At 40.4% G+C, this 15,349-nt stretch overlaps 1 protein-coding gene across 1 annotated transcript in view; it reads left to right on the top strand.

Annotated features, from left to right (window-relative positions):
• LOC143274624 (GATOR1 complex protein DEPDC5-like) overlaps positions 1-15,349 on the top strand; it is a 200,464-nt gene that overhangs the window by 12,229 nt on the left and 172,886 nt on the right. Inside the window, exons 2-7 of the mRNA XM_076578494.1 lie at positions 4,337-4,427; positions 4,963-5,012; positions 6,162-6,247; positions 6,982-7,065; positions 8,681-8,730; positions 11,509-11,578. Of these exons, the coding sequence (XP_076434609.1) occupies positions 4,337-4,427; positions 4,963-5,012; positions 6,162-6,247; positions 6,982-7,065; positions 8,681-8,730; positions 11,509-11,578 (431 nt within the window). The remainder of the gene's footprint in view (positions 1-4,336; positions 4,428-4,962; positions 5,013-6,161; positions 6,248-6,981; positions 7,066-8,680; positions 8,731-11,508; positions 11,579-15,349) is intronic.

The raw sequence follows: 15,349 nt of genomic DNA, 5'->3' as shown, positions 1-15,349 counted from the left end.
GTCAGGAAAAGGCAAGATGTACGTGTAACAAAGACCATGTGCGGCGCCGAGTGTTGGACAGACCATCGCCTTGTAGTCTCGAAGCTGAATATTCGAATCCAGCCCAAGAGACGCCCCCAAGGCCAGAAGGCTCCAAAACGGCTCAACATCGCTAAGCTGAAAAACATCACCATCAAACGGTCCTTTGTGGAGCTGCTGCAAGATCGTCTGGAATCCGCCTCTCTGGACAACCAGAATGTGGAGTCTGACTGGAGGACCCTGCGTGAGCTGATCTATAGTACAGCTTCAGAGACCCTGGGACCCATGACCAGAAAGCACAAAGACTGGTTTGATGAAAACTGTGATGAAATCAAGCAGCTTCTGGATGAGAAACGCCGTCTGCATCAAGCCTACCTGAGCAACCCAAAGTCCACATCAAAAAAGGATGCATACGATGCCATCCGCAGGACTGTTCAGCAAAAGTTACGCCAGATGCAGGATAAGTGGCTGAGTGACAAAGCTGATGAGATCCAGGGATATGCTGACAGGCACGATATGAAGAGGTTCTGTGATGCCTTAGAAGAAGTCTATGGCCCCACATCCTCAGGATCATCCCCTGTTCTCAGTGCAGATGGGAATACCTTGATCACCGAGAAGGAGAAAATTCTCGAACGCTGGGCTGAGCACTTCAACAGTGTCTTAAATCGCCCTTCCTCCATAAATGATGAAGCCATAGACCGTCTCCCACAAGTCCCCATCAATGAAGCACTGGACGATCCGCCAACACCTCTTGAGACCCAGAAAGCAATCCGTCTGCTATCCAGTGGCAAAGCACCTGGCTCAGACTCCATACCAGCAGAGGTCTACAAGGATGGAGGCACTGTGCTGACTGAGAAGCTCCATCAGCTGTACTCACTCATGTGGAAAGAAGAGATGATCCCCCAGGATTTCAAAGATGCATCTATCATTCACTTGTACAAGCGAAAGGGGAACCGGCAAGCCTGTGATAACCATCGGGGCATTTCCTTGCTCTCCATCGCAGGAAAGATACTTGCCAGGATCCTACTAAACCGCCTCACAGCACGCCTTGACCAAGGTCATTTGCCTGAGAGTCAGTGTGGTTTCCGGAAAGAGCGTGGAACCACCGACATGGTGTTTGCTGCAAGGCAGCTGCAAGAGAAATGTCAGGAGCAAAATGCTGATCTGTTCTCCACCTATGTCGACCTCACCTTTGACACCGTGAGTAGAGAGGGACTGTGGAAGATCATGGCCAAGTACGGATGCCCTCGGAAATTTATTTCCTTGGTCAGCCAATTCCATGAGGGCATGCAGGCTCGAGTCCAGGACAATGGCGAAACATCTGCTCCTTTTGCTGTCACAAATGGTGTCAAGCAAGGCTGCGTCCTGGCTCCAACGCTGTTCAGCCTCATGTTCTCTGCAATGCTTACTGATGCCTTCAGAGATGGCGATGTTGGAATCGGCCTAAAGTACCGAACAGATGGCAAGTTGTTTAACCTCAGAAGGCTTCAAGCAAAAACGAAGGTCATGACAGACATCATCAGAGACTTTTTGTTTGCTGATGATTGTGCCCTCAATGCTGGATCTGAAGCTGACATGCAACTCAGCGTCGACAAGTTTGCCACTGCCAGCAGGAACTTCGGCCTTACCATCAGCACGAGGAAAACTGAAGTTCTCCATCAGCCAGCCCCAGGGCACACTGTCATGAAATGCGACCATCGACGATGAAGTGAACGTCAGGATTGCAAGAGCAAGCGCAACTTTTGGTAGACTCCATGCAAATGTCTGGAACAGAAGAGGCATTAGTCTTGAGACCAAGCTAAAGGTCTACAGAGCAGTAGTTCTCCCCACACTACTGTACGCTTGCGAAACTTGGACAGTGTACCAACGACACACCAAGAAGCTGAACCACTTCCACACAACATGCCTCAGGAAGCTACTGAACATCAAGTGGCAAGACAGGATCCCAGACACAGAGGTGCTCGCAAAAGCCACCCTTCCCAGCATCTTCACCATCCTGATGCAGTCCCAGCTTCGTTGGGCTGGACACGTGGCGCGCATGCCAGACCATCGGCTGCCCAAAAGGCTCTTCTATGGCGAGCTGCAACAAGGGAAGAGATCACACGGAGGTCAGAAGTAGCGCTTCAGAGATACTCTGAAAGTCTCTCTGAAAGCGTTTGATATCAACCCTGACTCCTGGGAGGAATCTGCAGTAGACCGTGACAAATGGCGCGCTGCTGTGCACAAAGGCGCCAAGTTGTGCGAGGCCAACAGGACTGCTGCAGCTGTTCAGAAGAGGCAGGCCAGAAAGTCACAGGCAAACAAGCTCCCTGACAATGGTATGCCTGTCTTTGTCTGCCCCAACTGTCGGCGAACATTTCGTGCGCAGATTGGACTATTCACCCACCCCACCACCACCCTCCCCCCATCCCCCATCCCCCAGCTGGATGACAACGATGGTCATCATCGATCTCGATGGACACACACCATGTGTGCAAGTGGGGAAGGGGGAGTGCAGATTGTCATGTATGTGAAGGAAGGTGTCTCTGAGCATACATCATTACATGTGTGTTTGTGGTTGCATGTATGCTTACATGTTTACATTTTAGAATCTTAGTCTTTCCTTCACATAAGGTCATGAAGTTTACATGTGTGAGTGTATTGTATACAACCACATTAATGTATGTTTTCTTCAGTTTAACGTCTATTCACTATAAGTGTTTTTAGATGGAAAGAAGTAAAGTAGTGGATAAAGGAAAGGGAATGCTTGTGAATATTAGTGTAAAAAAGTGTTCATGTTATGTATCAGAGGAAAAATATATTATTAGAAATAGTCTAAAGAGATTGTGTGTGAATTGAATGAGGTGTCATGGGAAGGAGAATGCATATCAACAAGTATTAACCTACAACAATGTAAATATAAATAACATTAACAACACTAATGATAATACATCAAAGGAGGATACCAACTGGACTGAAGTTTAAAATTTCCGAAAACATTCTCTAAGCAATGAATAATCATTCAAAATCTTTTCAGTGGTTAATGAAATATTGGAAGAAAAGTCATCAACTACATCTTTTGGAATAAACTGTCTTATGCTCGGACAATGAATGAGTAGATGGCTTACAGTTATTTGCTTACGGCATATACATTTTAAATTTTTAGAAAATTTTGTACAAAAGGCATTCAAACGAATTCTATACATTAGACTTGTAATTTGTCTTGAATGTGCTGCTGGTGTCAAATTTAGAAAATGTCTGGGATTAGCTGCATTCTTTGTGTTTACACAACATTGGTAGTATTGATTATTTGAATCTACAAGTAATTTCTTAAATCAATTTCTAGATACATTTTCTATACAACTAATGCATTTGTGTAGATCAAACTGGATGTCAAGTTGTATTGCGCCTTCGAAATTATGTGCTGCTCTTCTAGCTACTTTGTCTACCCACTCATTTGAAGATATTCCACAATGTGAAGGTACCCAACAGAAAGTTATTTTAATGCCCTGTTTTGTCACTTGGTGAATATGTTTTATTTCCATTGTCATCTCAATTTGCTTCTTTAAATTTGGAGATTCTATAGCTTGTAATACTGACTTCGAGTCTACACATAATAAAATTTCACTTACAGTTTTCTGAATGTCTGAAATATAATTTAGGGGCATAAGTATGGCTATAAGTTCAGCTGTGAACATGGAATATTGTCTACCAGTATAGTATAATTTTTCTATTCTAAATGAAGGAATTACAAAAGCCGCTCCTGAATTGCCATCTTCTAGAACAGATCCGTCTGTGTATATTTTTTAGATAGTTTGAATATTGATTTTCTATATGGGAGAGCACTTCAGGTTTTAACAAAAATGGTGACTGGTTCTTGGATAAATCTGTATAATCCATGTCAAAGGTATCTTTACACTGCTCCTATTCAGGGACTGGTGAATAAGTAGGTATTTTTGCAATTTGCTTGTCTTTTGATTAAATGTGTGTGTGTGCGTGTGTGTATGTGTGTGTGTGTGTGTGTGTCAGATGGCATGTGTCTGATGTGTGTATGTACTGAATGTCCTTCATACACCTGTTGGCCATTAATTTACCTTTACTGCAAAATATGCTTTGCAGCAAGATATGGTTTTTCTTTGTTTATAAGATAATTTTAGTCCTGTCCAGCTCTCCACACCCAGGTTTTTTCTTCTTGAAGAAAACATTATTTATTATTATCATTAAAAAAAAAAAAAAAAAAAAAAAAAAAAAAAAAATCTGGTTGCTTTTAAAATGGAATCATTGGATAATCTTATTTGATTTAAACTGGTTTATTTGCTGATGTTCATGTTTGTTCCAGGCCAGAAGGATTTGCTGATCACCTCCAAAGACTTTCCTGGTGTGGTGATTGGAGATGTATTGGAAATTTACCACCCAGAGGATGAATTCAGGCATATATTTGATTTTATCTCATTGTTTTTCATACCCACATATGCACACACACGCGTGCGCGTGCACACACAGTGACACACACACACATACATGGCATATACATGATATAGATTTATAGCTCATTAATTAGTTTAAATGAGAAATGTAATGATTGTGATGTATGTGTTGTGTATAAACTATTTATTGTGTTTATGGGTATGCAGTAGCAGTGGTAGTTGTCTTCAATTCCATGTTTTCATACTTAAATGATATCAACATGGGGATGTATGGAGGCAAAGGTGAGTGTATGTTTATCATCATACTGTGTATGTATGGAGTTGTAGTACTTAGCACTTTCATTTGACATCTTTTCACATGCCCGTTTGAGTATGTCAGTTACTAGGAGGGACATGCAGAAAGAGAGAACTTTAGAGAGACAGACTATTTTAGAAGTAATGCATTGGGAAGATAAATCATAAATTCTGTCTCTCTAATTGTTTTAGAAGTCGTGTATTGGGAAGATGAATAATAAATTCTATCTTGTCTTAATTTCAGCCGACTTTTGTTGCAAGTGGAAGCACTTACTGAAGACTCCCAACAAAAAGGTGGGCTGTTTATCCACAATGAGTTTTTTTGTTGTTGTTGCATGTTGCATATAAGATGCTTTTCATGTGGCAATGTTTACTGTGAGACTTGGTTGTCCAGTCTTTTGAAGTAGCTATTTGATCTGCCGCAGTCTACTTATTGATCCTCAGCTGTTTAAGGTTTGTTTTTGGTAGTATTTTATAGTTTAATTTAAGGTTTCCTTTCAGCTACTGTATGTTTTGTGTGGGCTGTAGTGTAGTAGGTCTTGATTTTTTAAAATTGTACTGTAGTTACTCCATTTTGTAACGTTTGTGTCAAATTTTATTTTGTATTCTTTTACTAGGGAATACATTTTTTACTGAATTGTTTTAATACATGTGAATATGTGCCTGAATAAAAAAAAAATTAAAAAAAACAACTCTGCGAGATAAAGAGAGAAGTGCACGTATAGACGTCAGTGACCAGTTGCCATGGAGAAAAGGTTAGCGTCATGGACTGACAACTTGGTGGACATGGGTTTGAGAACTAGTGGAGGTTTCTTTGGTCGTGTTCTGAAATATATCCAGGTTATCGACAGCTGAACTTTGTTCAGTGTTGTTGTTTTGTTGGTTTTTTTTATGTAATCAGTGTGACAGAGAACTGGAAGTGTTAGTGGAATTAAGCTGCAGTGGGTGACTGACTATCAAGTATCATATAGATACTAAGATGTTTTCAGTGTTCCCATTTGTGACTTTGTGCAGAGATAACTTTTCATAAATTCATGATGAATATTCTTTCAGTTTGCGTTGTTATTTCTCAAAGCTTTTTAAGTGTAATGGAAGAAAGTATGCATTAGCTGCAGAGATGTGTAACTGGTTATTAAGGCAATGAAAATAGAGGAAAATATTTTGGCATTATCGATGACAAAATTGAGCATTTAACTTGGAGATATCTACAATATTACTTTGAATGTTAAGGCTATCAGCCACAGAGGCTTGGAGGTATATCTACAACATACTTTGAATGTTGAGGCTATCAGGTTGTCTTCTTGGACTTGGAAGCAGTACTCTGGATTTACACAGCTGTTTATTGTCAGACATATCAAGAATTAGATTGTCCTCAGTCGTCTTTGTCAACATTCTTTTTTTTTTAATGAAATGATTTGTTACTTCAGATTATTTACCTTTCAGAAACTGTCAGCATTGCTGATGGCATTGCTGCAACATTCCAGCTGCGACATTATAAAGATGTCATTGTCAACAAAATTGACCCAAAAGTAAGCAGAAGTTGTCACGTGCATAGTTTGTGAGTGTGATTATGACTGTACCATACCCAGAATGAGAACATTGAATGAACAGTGGTGTGTAGAATTGGCTGAGAGCTTGTGTAAAACAATGAAGGTAGAGAATGTAACTGTCAAAAAGCAGGGTGGGAGGAAGGGATGGCAGGTTGGTGGGGGGATAAAACATTACAAATTGCATTTGGAAAGTGAATGCCTTTTTGTCGTGTATATCATGCTTGTATAACCCCTTTTAAGTTAACAAGAGCAGAATTGGGCGGTTCTTTTTTTTTCATGATAAATGTGTGTGTGGTTGATTGATTGGTTTTTTTTCATGATAAATGTATTATATCACGTACAGTGTGTCCATCTGTTATAATGCCATCTTAGGATGTCTTCAGCTATTGTTGTATCTTTTTTTTTAAAAATCATGTGAAAAGACTGTGAACTTTATCATTTTCTTTTACATAGAAGATGCTTTGACAATCAGAGAGTATTTGTATGCGTTGTCCATTGACTAGAAAGCGTTACTGTTTCCTGTGATTGTCTGTGACATGAAAATATACACAATATTTGTTTCATTCTTTGTGATAATCTGCATTATTTTTGTGTGCATTTCATATGTGTACCCATTGCATGTGGGTTTGTGTTCTTGAATGTGTATGTGTTGATGAATATATGTGTTGATGAATGGATGTGTTGTTGAATGTTGATGAATGTGTGTGTTGCAGACTGTGGCTGTAGAGATGGTGGAGCTCCTGTTCAAGGAACAGTACCTTCATCGCAGCGACATGTGGCGCTTAATGAACACACTTGTGAGAACTCACTCTAACTTTTTTTTATTGAGAATATTGGGAGGAGTGTGTGTGTTTGTATAAGTGTGTTGTGTATGTGTGTTGTGTGTGTGTATGTGTGTGTGTACATGTGTGTGCGTGCGTGTGTTGCAGGGCTGAGTGGGAGAAGGGGTGAAAAGATATGAAAAAAGTGAAAGCGGGGTTATCAGTCAGGCATTTTCTATATATTTTAAATTAGTTTGTGTGTTTATGTGTGTATGTATATGAGTCCTTTAGAAGTTGCACACTCAATAGCAACACATTTCGTGAAAGCCATATTTTACAGGTCACAGTGTAAACAGCAAACTTTTGGTTTAATGGAAGAGAAAAACCAAGAAAAAGATTCTCTGCAAAGACTAAAAATGAGCACCAGAAGCTTCTGACTGATATGAACTGATTAATGGGAATAAAACAATCCCATTACATAACAGTGTTTGTCTTATCTGCTATAGAAACAATAATAATGCTATTCACAATATTTTAGAACAGTCACCAGCTGTGAATGAAGATTTCATCTATCCTTGATGGACCCAGAAACATTTGTTGTATTTAACGTAACAAGACTGAATCCAGGATCATTAGATATAAATCTGAAAACAGGCAAGTAACTGTTGATCCCAACATTAACAGTACAAGGGCACATAACTCAACACAGTGATAAGAAATGAGTTCAGAGTGACTGGGATCATGTGGAAAAACAAATGAACAGAAAGTACTGTTTAACATTGCTCATCAGGTGACTCACATGTTGATGAACAGTACAGTGGAATACATCCAGAAACCCCACTGTTAGAAGAACTGTTTATGGACTATAATTATGTGTGTGCATGGATTTCTACCCCTAGCCCTTGGTTTTTACTTCAGTGCTTGTGTTTTGACAACTACAGTTTTACTCAGAGCTACATTGGCTTTTACTGGGTGTACTAATGAAAGCTGAGTTGTGGCATAGAGGTAATGCACTCACCTAAAAAGCAAGTGTCCACTGGTTCAAGTCCAAGTCCTGTAGTTTTACACCCCCACCACTAGACTTTGAACAGTTGTTTGGGTGTCAGTCATTTGGACGAAACTGTAAGTCATAGTCTCATGTTCATCAGGACTGGCTAAGACATTGCTGCAAGGAACAGTGCAGGGAGCAATGAGAGGAGGCAGAAGAAGAGATGGGAGGACATCTCTGAGTGGATAAGTTTAACCCAGAATGAGATAGAAGGACAGACAACCGTGAGGGATGGAGGAGGCTGGTTGCCAAATATGTGGTGCCCCCATTGTCTACAAGCCGACAGGATAGAGAGATAGATGTGTAGCATATACTTAAGGCATGTGGAGAACCCACAGCAGCAAAAAGGTTGTTCCAGGCAAAATTCAGTAGAAAATTCCACTTTGGTAGAAGAATAGATACAAAGGTTCTGTGTGTGTGTGTGCACGCGCAAGCTTTTGTGTGTGTGTGTGCGTGTGTGTGTGTGTGTGTGTGTCTGGGTGTGCTCTTCTGTTGTGCACATAATGTTTCTATTTGGAGATAGAGGATAACAGAGATTATACAAAATGATATTTATTAATACTGTGCTGCTTGTCTGGCATGTTTTGTCTTCTTTTTATACAGAAAAACACTTGTGTCTACTTGAACAAGAAGATTGAGTTTGCGGAAATCAGGTAAACAAAATATTCCAGAGATGTTGAAAGACTTTGTAGAGGAAGAAATAAAGACTTTGTAGAGGAAGAAATAACTATACTTTCAGATTGTCCAGTATTGAATATGTTCCTAAGATAAAACAGTGATTGTTCAGGGATTCAATATAAATCTTATGTCCATAATTTCTTATACAACAAATCGTTAAAGTCATATGATATTCGACTTTATGTATGTATTAAGTTGTCAAACTGGTTATTTGATGAGATTTTTCTTGTTTGTTGTGGTGTAGCGTATATGGATTTGTCCGAACACAGTGACGTCTCCTTGAGCTACTGAAACTCCAGCTGAAACTTTCTTGTTTGTATATTTATTTAAAAATTTTAAAAAAAATTTAATTGTTTAGTAGTTATTTTTGGCATTTCTCTTTGATTTGTTAATTTGATTTCCCCACCCCACCCTCTTTTCCTTCTTTTCTTTTTTTTATTTTTTTTATTAAGTAATATCACAAGAATAGATGATCACTTAATAAAATTAGTGAAAGATTCATTCAAGTAAACTCGACACTTGAAGCAGATCTGCTGAAGAACATAACGAGAATATGTCTTTTTAAGCACATTTCATGACGGGCGCAATCACTGAGTGGTTAAAGCATTGCACTTTCAATCTGAGGGTCCCGAGTTCGAATCTTGGTAACAGTGCCTGGTGGGTAAAGGTTGGAGATTTTTTAGATCTCCCAGGTCAGCATATGTGCAGACCTGCTAGTGCCTGAACCCCCTTCATGTGTAATTGCAAGCAAAAGATCAAATACACATGTTAAAGATCCTGTAATCCATGTCAGCGTTCGGTGGGTTGTGGAAACAAGAATATACCCAGCATGCACACCCTTGAAAACAGAGCATAGCTGCCTGCATGGCGGGGTAAAAAACGATCATACACGTAAAAGCCCATGTGTATACATATGAGTGAACGTGGGAGTAGCAGCCCACGATCGAAGAAGAAGAAGAAGAAGAAGAAGGACATTTCACATGATACCTGAACTCTAAAGGTGAAGAAAAGATAATTGATATGATCATAATCTTATTTGCTACAACTATCTATCAAGAGGGACAAGGTCTATGCATACTTGTTCACGAAATGATTCAACTTTGATTTGATCCATTAACTCACTCCGGATGAATAGTTTTCTCCCTTGCTTTTCCCAACATACGACCCATTTGTTAGGGCTAGGGAAAAAAATACAAAACATAAAGTAACTGAATGAAACTCACTGTACTTGACCCACTGACCCCTCTCCTCATGTCATGTGAACGCCCACCCCCCTTCCTCTTCACTGCTCTCAGAAGCTGAGTCACTATCAGTACCTTCTTGCTGGAAGCTTTCTTCATTGCAGATACTTTATTCAACGTCTTCATCATCCTCATCGATGTCGAAACCTTCAGTTTGAAGCGGTAAAAGCTGCTGTCGTGATCTAGTTTGCTCCCAAAATTTCCACTTGTATCACCTGCAACTCATTTTCGATACGTATGCAGATTAGCTTGGCGTGTGGGGTCCTGAACTCGCTGGCTCACTGTGAAGTGTGTTGTTACAAATCTCATGAAGAAACTTTCCATTCGACCCTTGACACATTCGCAATACCTGGTGTGGTTGCGATTGTTATGCTACCCCATGAGGAAAAGTGGAAAATTTTATAATTGTCAAAACCGCTATAGCATTCCATCATCCAGAACGCTACCTTACATCAGGAACGCTATAGCATTCCATCGTCCGGAGTGAGTTAACCTTTTGTGGGATGTATAGGATAACCAGTAATTGAACTGACAGCAGCAGGGAATTCAGGTATTTGTAGGACCTTTAGTGTACTGTACATTATCAGTTCTGGAGGTATAATAAAAAGAAAGGAACTTTACTGTAAATAATCAGTAATAAAAAAAAAAGAAAGGAAATTTGCTCATTTCTCTTATTCTTCATGCCTGCATACACACGCACACATGCACACGCACACACACACACACCGATATTGACACACGCGCACTCACTCACGGACACTCAAATCACACAACTGTACCGACATGCACAAACTGTTTTCAGAAAAGGATTTGAAAAATAAGGAAGAATAATCAACATGATAGCTGAAGAATGGACACTAGGGATCCAGAGATCTCACAATTAACATCAAGATCAGAGCCATAGTGAAGCCTGCCTTACACTATGGAGCAGAGACCAGGAGAACACTGTCACTGCCTTGAAGAGAATACAGATTTTCATCAACACCTGTCTCATAGGATTCTCTGGCCAGATAGATTCAGAAATGAAGAATTATGGAAGGGAATAAGACAGTAGCCTGCAGAAGAAGAGATCCTCCAAAGATGCTGGAAATGGATCGGCCATAAAGCTCCATAAGCCTGCATCCAGCACCACAAGGCAAGCCCTCTCCTGGACCTCACAAGGGAAATGGAAAAGAGGTTGTCCAAGAAATGTGTGGTGCTGTAACCCAGAAGCAGACATGAAGAGGTCAGGCAACACCTAGGGACAGCTGGAGCAACTTGCACAGGACTGAGGTGGCTGGAAAGTGCTTGTTGGCAGCCTGTGTCCTATGGCTTAAGTGAGGCAGTAGGCATAGGTGAGTTATAGTGAATCAACATGATAAAATCAGTGTTTGAAGAAACGAGAAACAAAAATATTTTGTTTCACTCTGAAGTCATTATGACAAAGAGTATTGCTTAGTATGTATTGTGCACATGAGTCATTGTTATTTTTGGCAGTTGTCACCACCAGTGATGTGAACGTGTTTGTGGCAGATGCTTGGTCAATGAACTGTGGTCCCAAGGAGAGAAGGTTACATGTGGTGTGATTACCGATGAGACCAGGGTTAGTTTAATACATCTGTTCTGTACTTAGACTAGTTTCATGGTGATGGTGACAGTGTATGTATGTGTGTTTGCGTGTGTGTGTGTGTGTGTGTGTGTGTGTGTGTGTGTCTCATTGAGGGTATGAATAAGAATCAGAAGCAATTTTAATTGTCAAATAAAATCTAACAAGGTTTATAAGACGCACATATGCAGTCACACATACCACACACTCAAAAGTAAGTTAACAAATGAAACAAAATTAGAACAAGGAATTGAATTCATTCTCTGTGCGATGGTGATTTGTCAACAGTTATAAACACATTTTCCAAACATTCCTACAAGTTTGTCTTCCACTTTAAGCTGACTGTGTTGAATAGTAGTTTGCTGAAGTATATCTATGTTTTTAGGGAAGACCTGAATAAAGTGGCAGAAAAAGAGTTCCTGATATGCACAGGATGTTGGTTCCAGACAGTTGGGTCATGAAACATTGAAGTGTTTTTGTGCACAGGAGCGTGTGTGTGTGTGTGTGTGTGCGTGGGTAGGGGATTGGGGTGTGTGTGTGTTTGTGTGCATGTTTGTGAGTGTGTGTATATGTGTGTGTGTGTGTGCACATGTATGTGAACGGATCCAGAAACCTATCAGACAGCTGCAGCCAGGAAAAAAGACAAGCTGTCTTCAAGATTTCTTTCCTTCTCAGAGCAGCCTGAGGCCATCATTTCTAAGTTGACTGGTCTGATGCTGCTGTTTGAGAAGAAAACTTCTGATCTGCCAACAGTTATTACATGTACAGGAGCAAATTGAACAGGGTACCTTGTGACAGTCATGAGGGTTTCTGAGAAGAACAGGGCAGATATGGCCCACATTGTTCTATCACATCACATGCTGTTTCCTGAGAACAGCGCAGGTTTACCATAACGAAGGATTCAGGGATATGATTGCAACAAGTTCATGCTTTAGTCTCAAGTCTTGAGTTCAAACGTTGGCATTTGTTATGGAGCCATCTTCATTGTTGCTACGTTACTGAAGCCAGGGCAGTTCAAGGGAAGTAACTTGCAACATCTCCATTATCAACAAAAGTTTGTTTTGAAATTAATTGAACTGAATAGAAATGTATTACGTTCACTGACTATTGATCTAAATGTCTTGCTGGTGTTCTGATGATGCATCCTGATTGCGTAGATTGTGGTTGTTGTTCATTTTCATGACAATGTTGTTGATGTTGCTTTGACTTGGAGGTTGTATGTTCTGTCAATCCTTGTTCAGGTTGTTGGGTTGGCTCCTAGACATCATGTTGACCCTGTTGATCATGGGTGCTCTTTTGGTAGGATTCCTCTTGGGATTTGTTCCTTGGTACAGTTGTGTGAGATGTAAATTTGGTGGATATCACTGTATACATGTTGGTGGTAGTGGCTGTTTCGCAGGGTCAGCACATGATTTAGATCTCAATCATAGATCAGCTCTGTTTATTTGAAGAGTGGTACCATTGTCCAGAGCTGCCACATATGAATGAGGCTCATCTCTTGTTTGGATGACAGTTACTGTTTCCTGTGTGTGTGTGTGTGTGTGTGTGTGTGTGTGTGTGTGTGATGGTCCAATACCCACACAGGTTGCCCTTGATGTAGAAGTGAATGTTATTTCCAGCATGCCTGCTGTAATTTCTTGTCATCTTGTTGCTTCTCACAGTTAGAGCTTCTCGTTGCAGCATCAGTGCAGGATCAGTTCTTGATGGTAGAGTTGTGCATAATTTTCATATCATAAGCATCTCAGCTGGTGGAGAGGGAAGGTTGTGACTGACAGATGTTGCATTCAAGTAAAGAAAAGCAAGTTCAGTGTCCTGTCATTTTTTTTTTTTTTTTTTTTTTTTTTTGTGCATTCCTTGATGCTGTTTTTACAGTTTGTACTTGTCTCTTGACAAATCCATTTGATTTAGGGTATTGTCGAGATAACGTGATGTGTTGGGTTCCCCACGAAGAGATGAAGCCCTGGTATGGTTTGCCAGTGAATTGTGGACCGTTGTCACTGACTGTATGTATGATGTCTGGTTTTCCAAACAGGGCTAGTGTTCTCCTTGTTTCTGATGTTACACTTGAGCTGTTGCCATGTTCATTTGAATGGCAACTGGAAATTTTGAAAAATATTCTGCAATGAGCAGGTAGTAAAACTGCATGCAGGGAAAAATACAAAAAAAGGGGTGGTGCTGTTGTGTAGCGACATGCTGTCCCTGGAGAGCAGCCCGGATTTCAGACAGAGTAATCTGTTGTGATAAAAAAGAAATACAAATACAAATAGTTTACGCCATCTCTTTCAAAGAGATCTGTTCCAAGCTTCTTCCATGGATCATTGGGTATCTCATGTGGTGTCACTGGTTCACTTTGATTGCTGTCTTGTGTCTTGGCAAGCTTGACAGGACTGGATCATATCTGTGATGTCATCGGTGATGTTTTAACAGAAAACTGATTCTTTTGCTAGCAATCTTGTCTTTTCTATCCCTTGATGGGCTCTGTGCTGGTTGGACAAGATGTCCTTTTGTAATGAAGGAGGAATGATGACTTGAGGGCCTTTGAATATTATTCCATTTTCCACTCCCAGTTCATCTCTGAAGGACCAGTAGTATCTTATTTCTGTCAGAATGTCTTTGATAGTTTCCGGCCATCCTTGAATGATGAATTTCTTCAGCATGCTGAGAGTAGGGTCTCTGTCTGATTCTTCTCAAAGTTCTTCCTGCTTCTTCCTGATGAAATTTATCAGGTCTGTCTCATCAGATTCTATTCCCCCAGGTGCTAGTTCAACACCATCCATTCTTTCGTCAAGGGAGATGCTCTCTTTGTCATTAGGATCAGGTAACCGTGATATTGTATGTGACAGGACCGTGGTGTTTCCAGGTTCGTACATCAGTCAGAAGTCACAGTCTTGAACTTTGTAAAGCATCCTCTGTAGATGGGGTGGTGCCTTGTGCAGTGGTTTGTCATTGATCATCACAAGTGTGATGTGTGATTACTGTGAACTGGCGTCCATATGGATAGGTATGGAAGTGGGTTAATCCAAACACAATTGCCAGCATTTCCCTGTCAATGTTTGGGTAGTTGCTTTGTGTTTGATCCAGTGGTTTTGATGCAGTTGCGACTGGGAGGATGTTTTGAAAAAGTGCAGTGCCAACTCCTTTGTGACGGACTTGCGTCCACTTCCAAAATAACTGGTTTCTTTGGATCATAGTATGCCAGGCAAACTTCACTAGAAAGATGTTCTTTCAGTTCATGGAAGCAAAGGATGTAATCATGTATGACAAATGGCGTATCCTCCTTCAGTAGATCTCTGAGTGGCTGTGACTTGTCACTGAAATTGTGAATGAAGGATGCCTTGTAAGTCATGATACCAAGAAACCTTTAGAGATATTTTGTCTGTGGTATCAGGCATTTTGGGTCAGGTTTAATTTCTTCCACTGAGTAGATATTTCCGAAGAAGGATATTTGTGATTTTAGGATGTCAGTCAGATGTAGGTAGGCCGATGATAGCTGGTCCAGGTACGTCTGCTACATAGAAGTTGGCTGAGATGAAGTCATGTTGATTTTTGATGCTGATGGAGATGCTTCCAAGTCAAGGTATGTCCTCTTCATTGTATGCTGTCAGGCGTACATTGTACACTTTCTGTAGCATACGCATGTACTGATCTCTGTACATTTGTTGACTTGTGGGTATTGTATTTCCTGCTGCAGCTGTATTGACTTAAAGTCTCAACCAATGTTTTCCTTTCTTTTGCGGTAACATGATTGGTAAATTTGTGAAGACTTCT

This window comes from Babylonia areolata, chromosome 29 (assembly GCF_041734735.1).
Source record: "Babylonia areolata isolate BAREFJ2019XMU chromosome 29, ASM4173473v1, whole genome shotgun sequence".
NCBI classification, from domain to species: Eukaryota; Metazoa; Mollusca; class Gastropoda; order Neogastropoda; family Buccinidae; genus Babylonia; species Babylonia areolata.
This window is presented reverse-complemented; position numbering and strand designations above follow the sequence as displayed.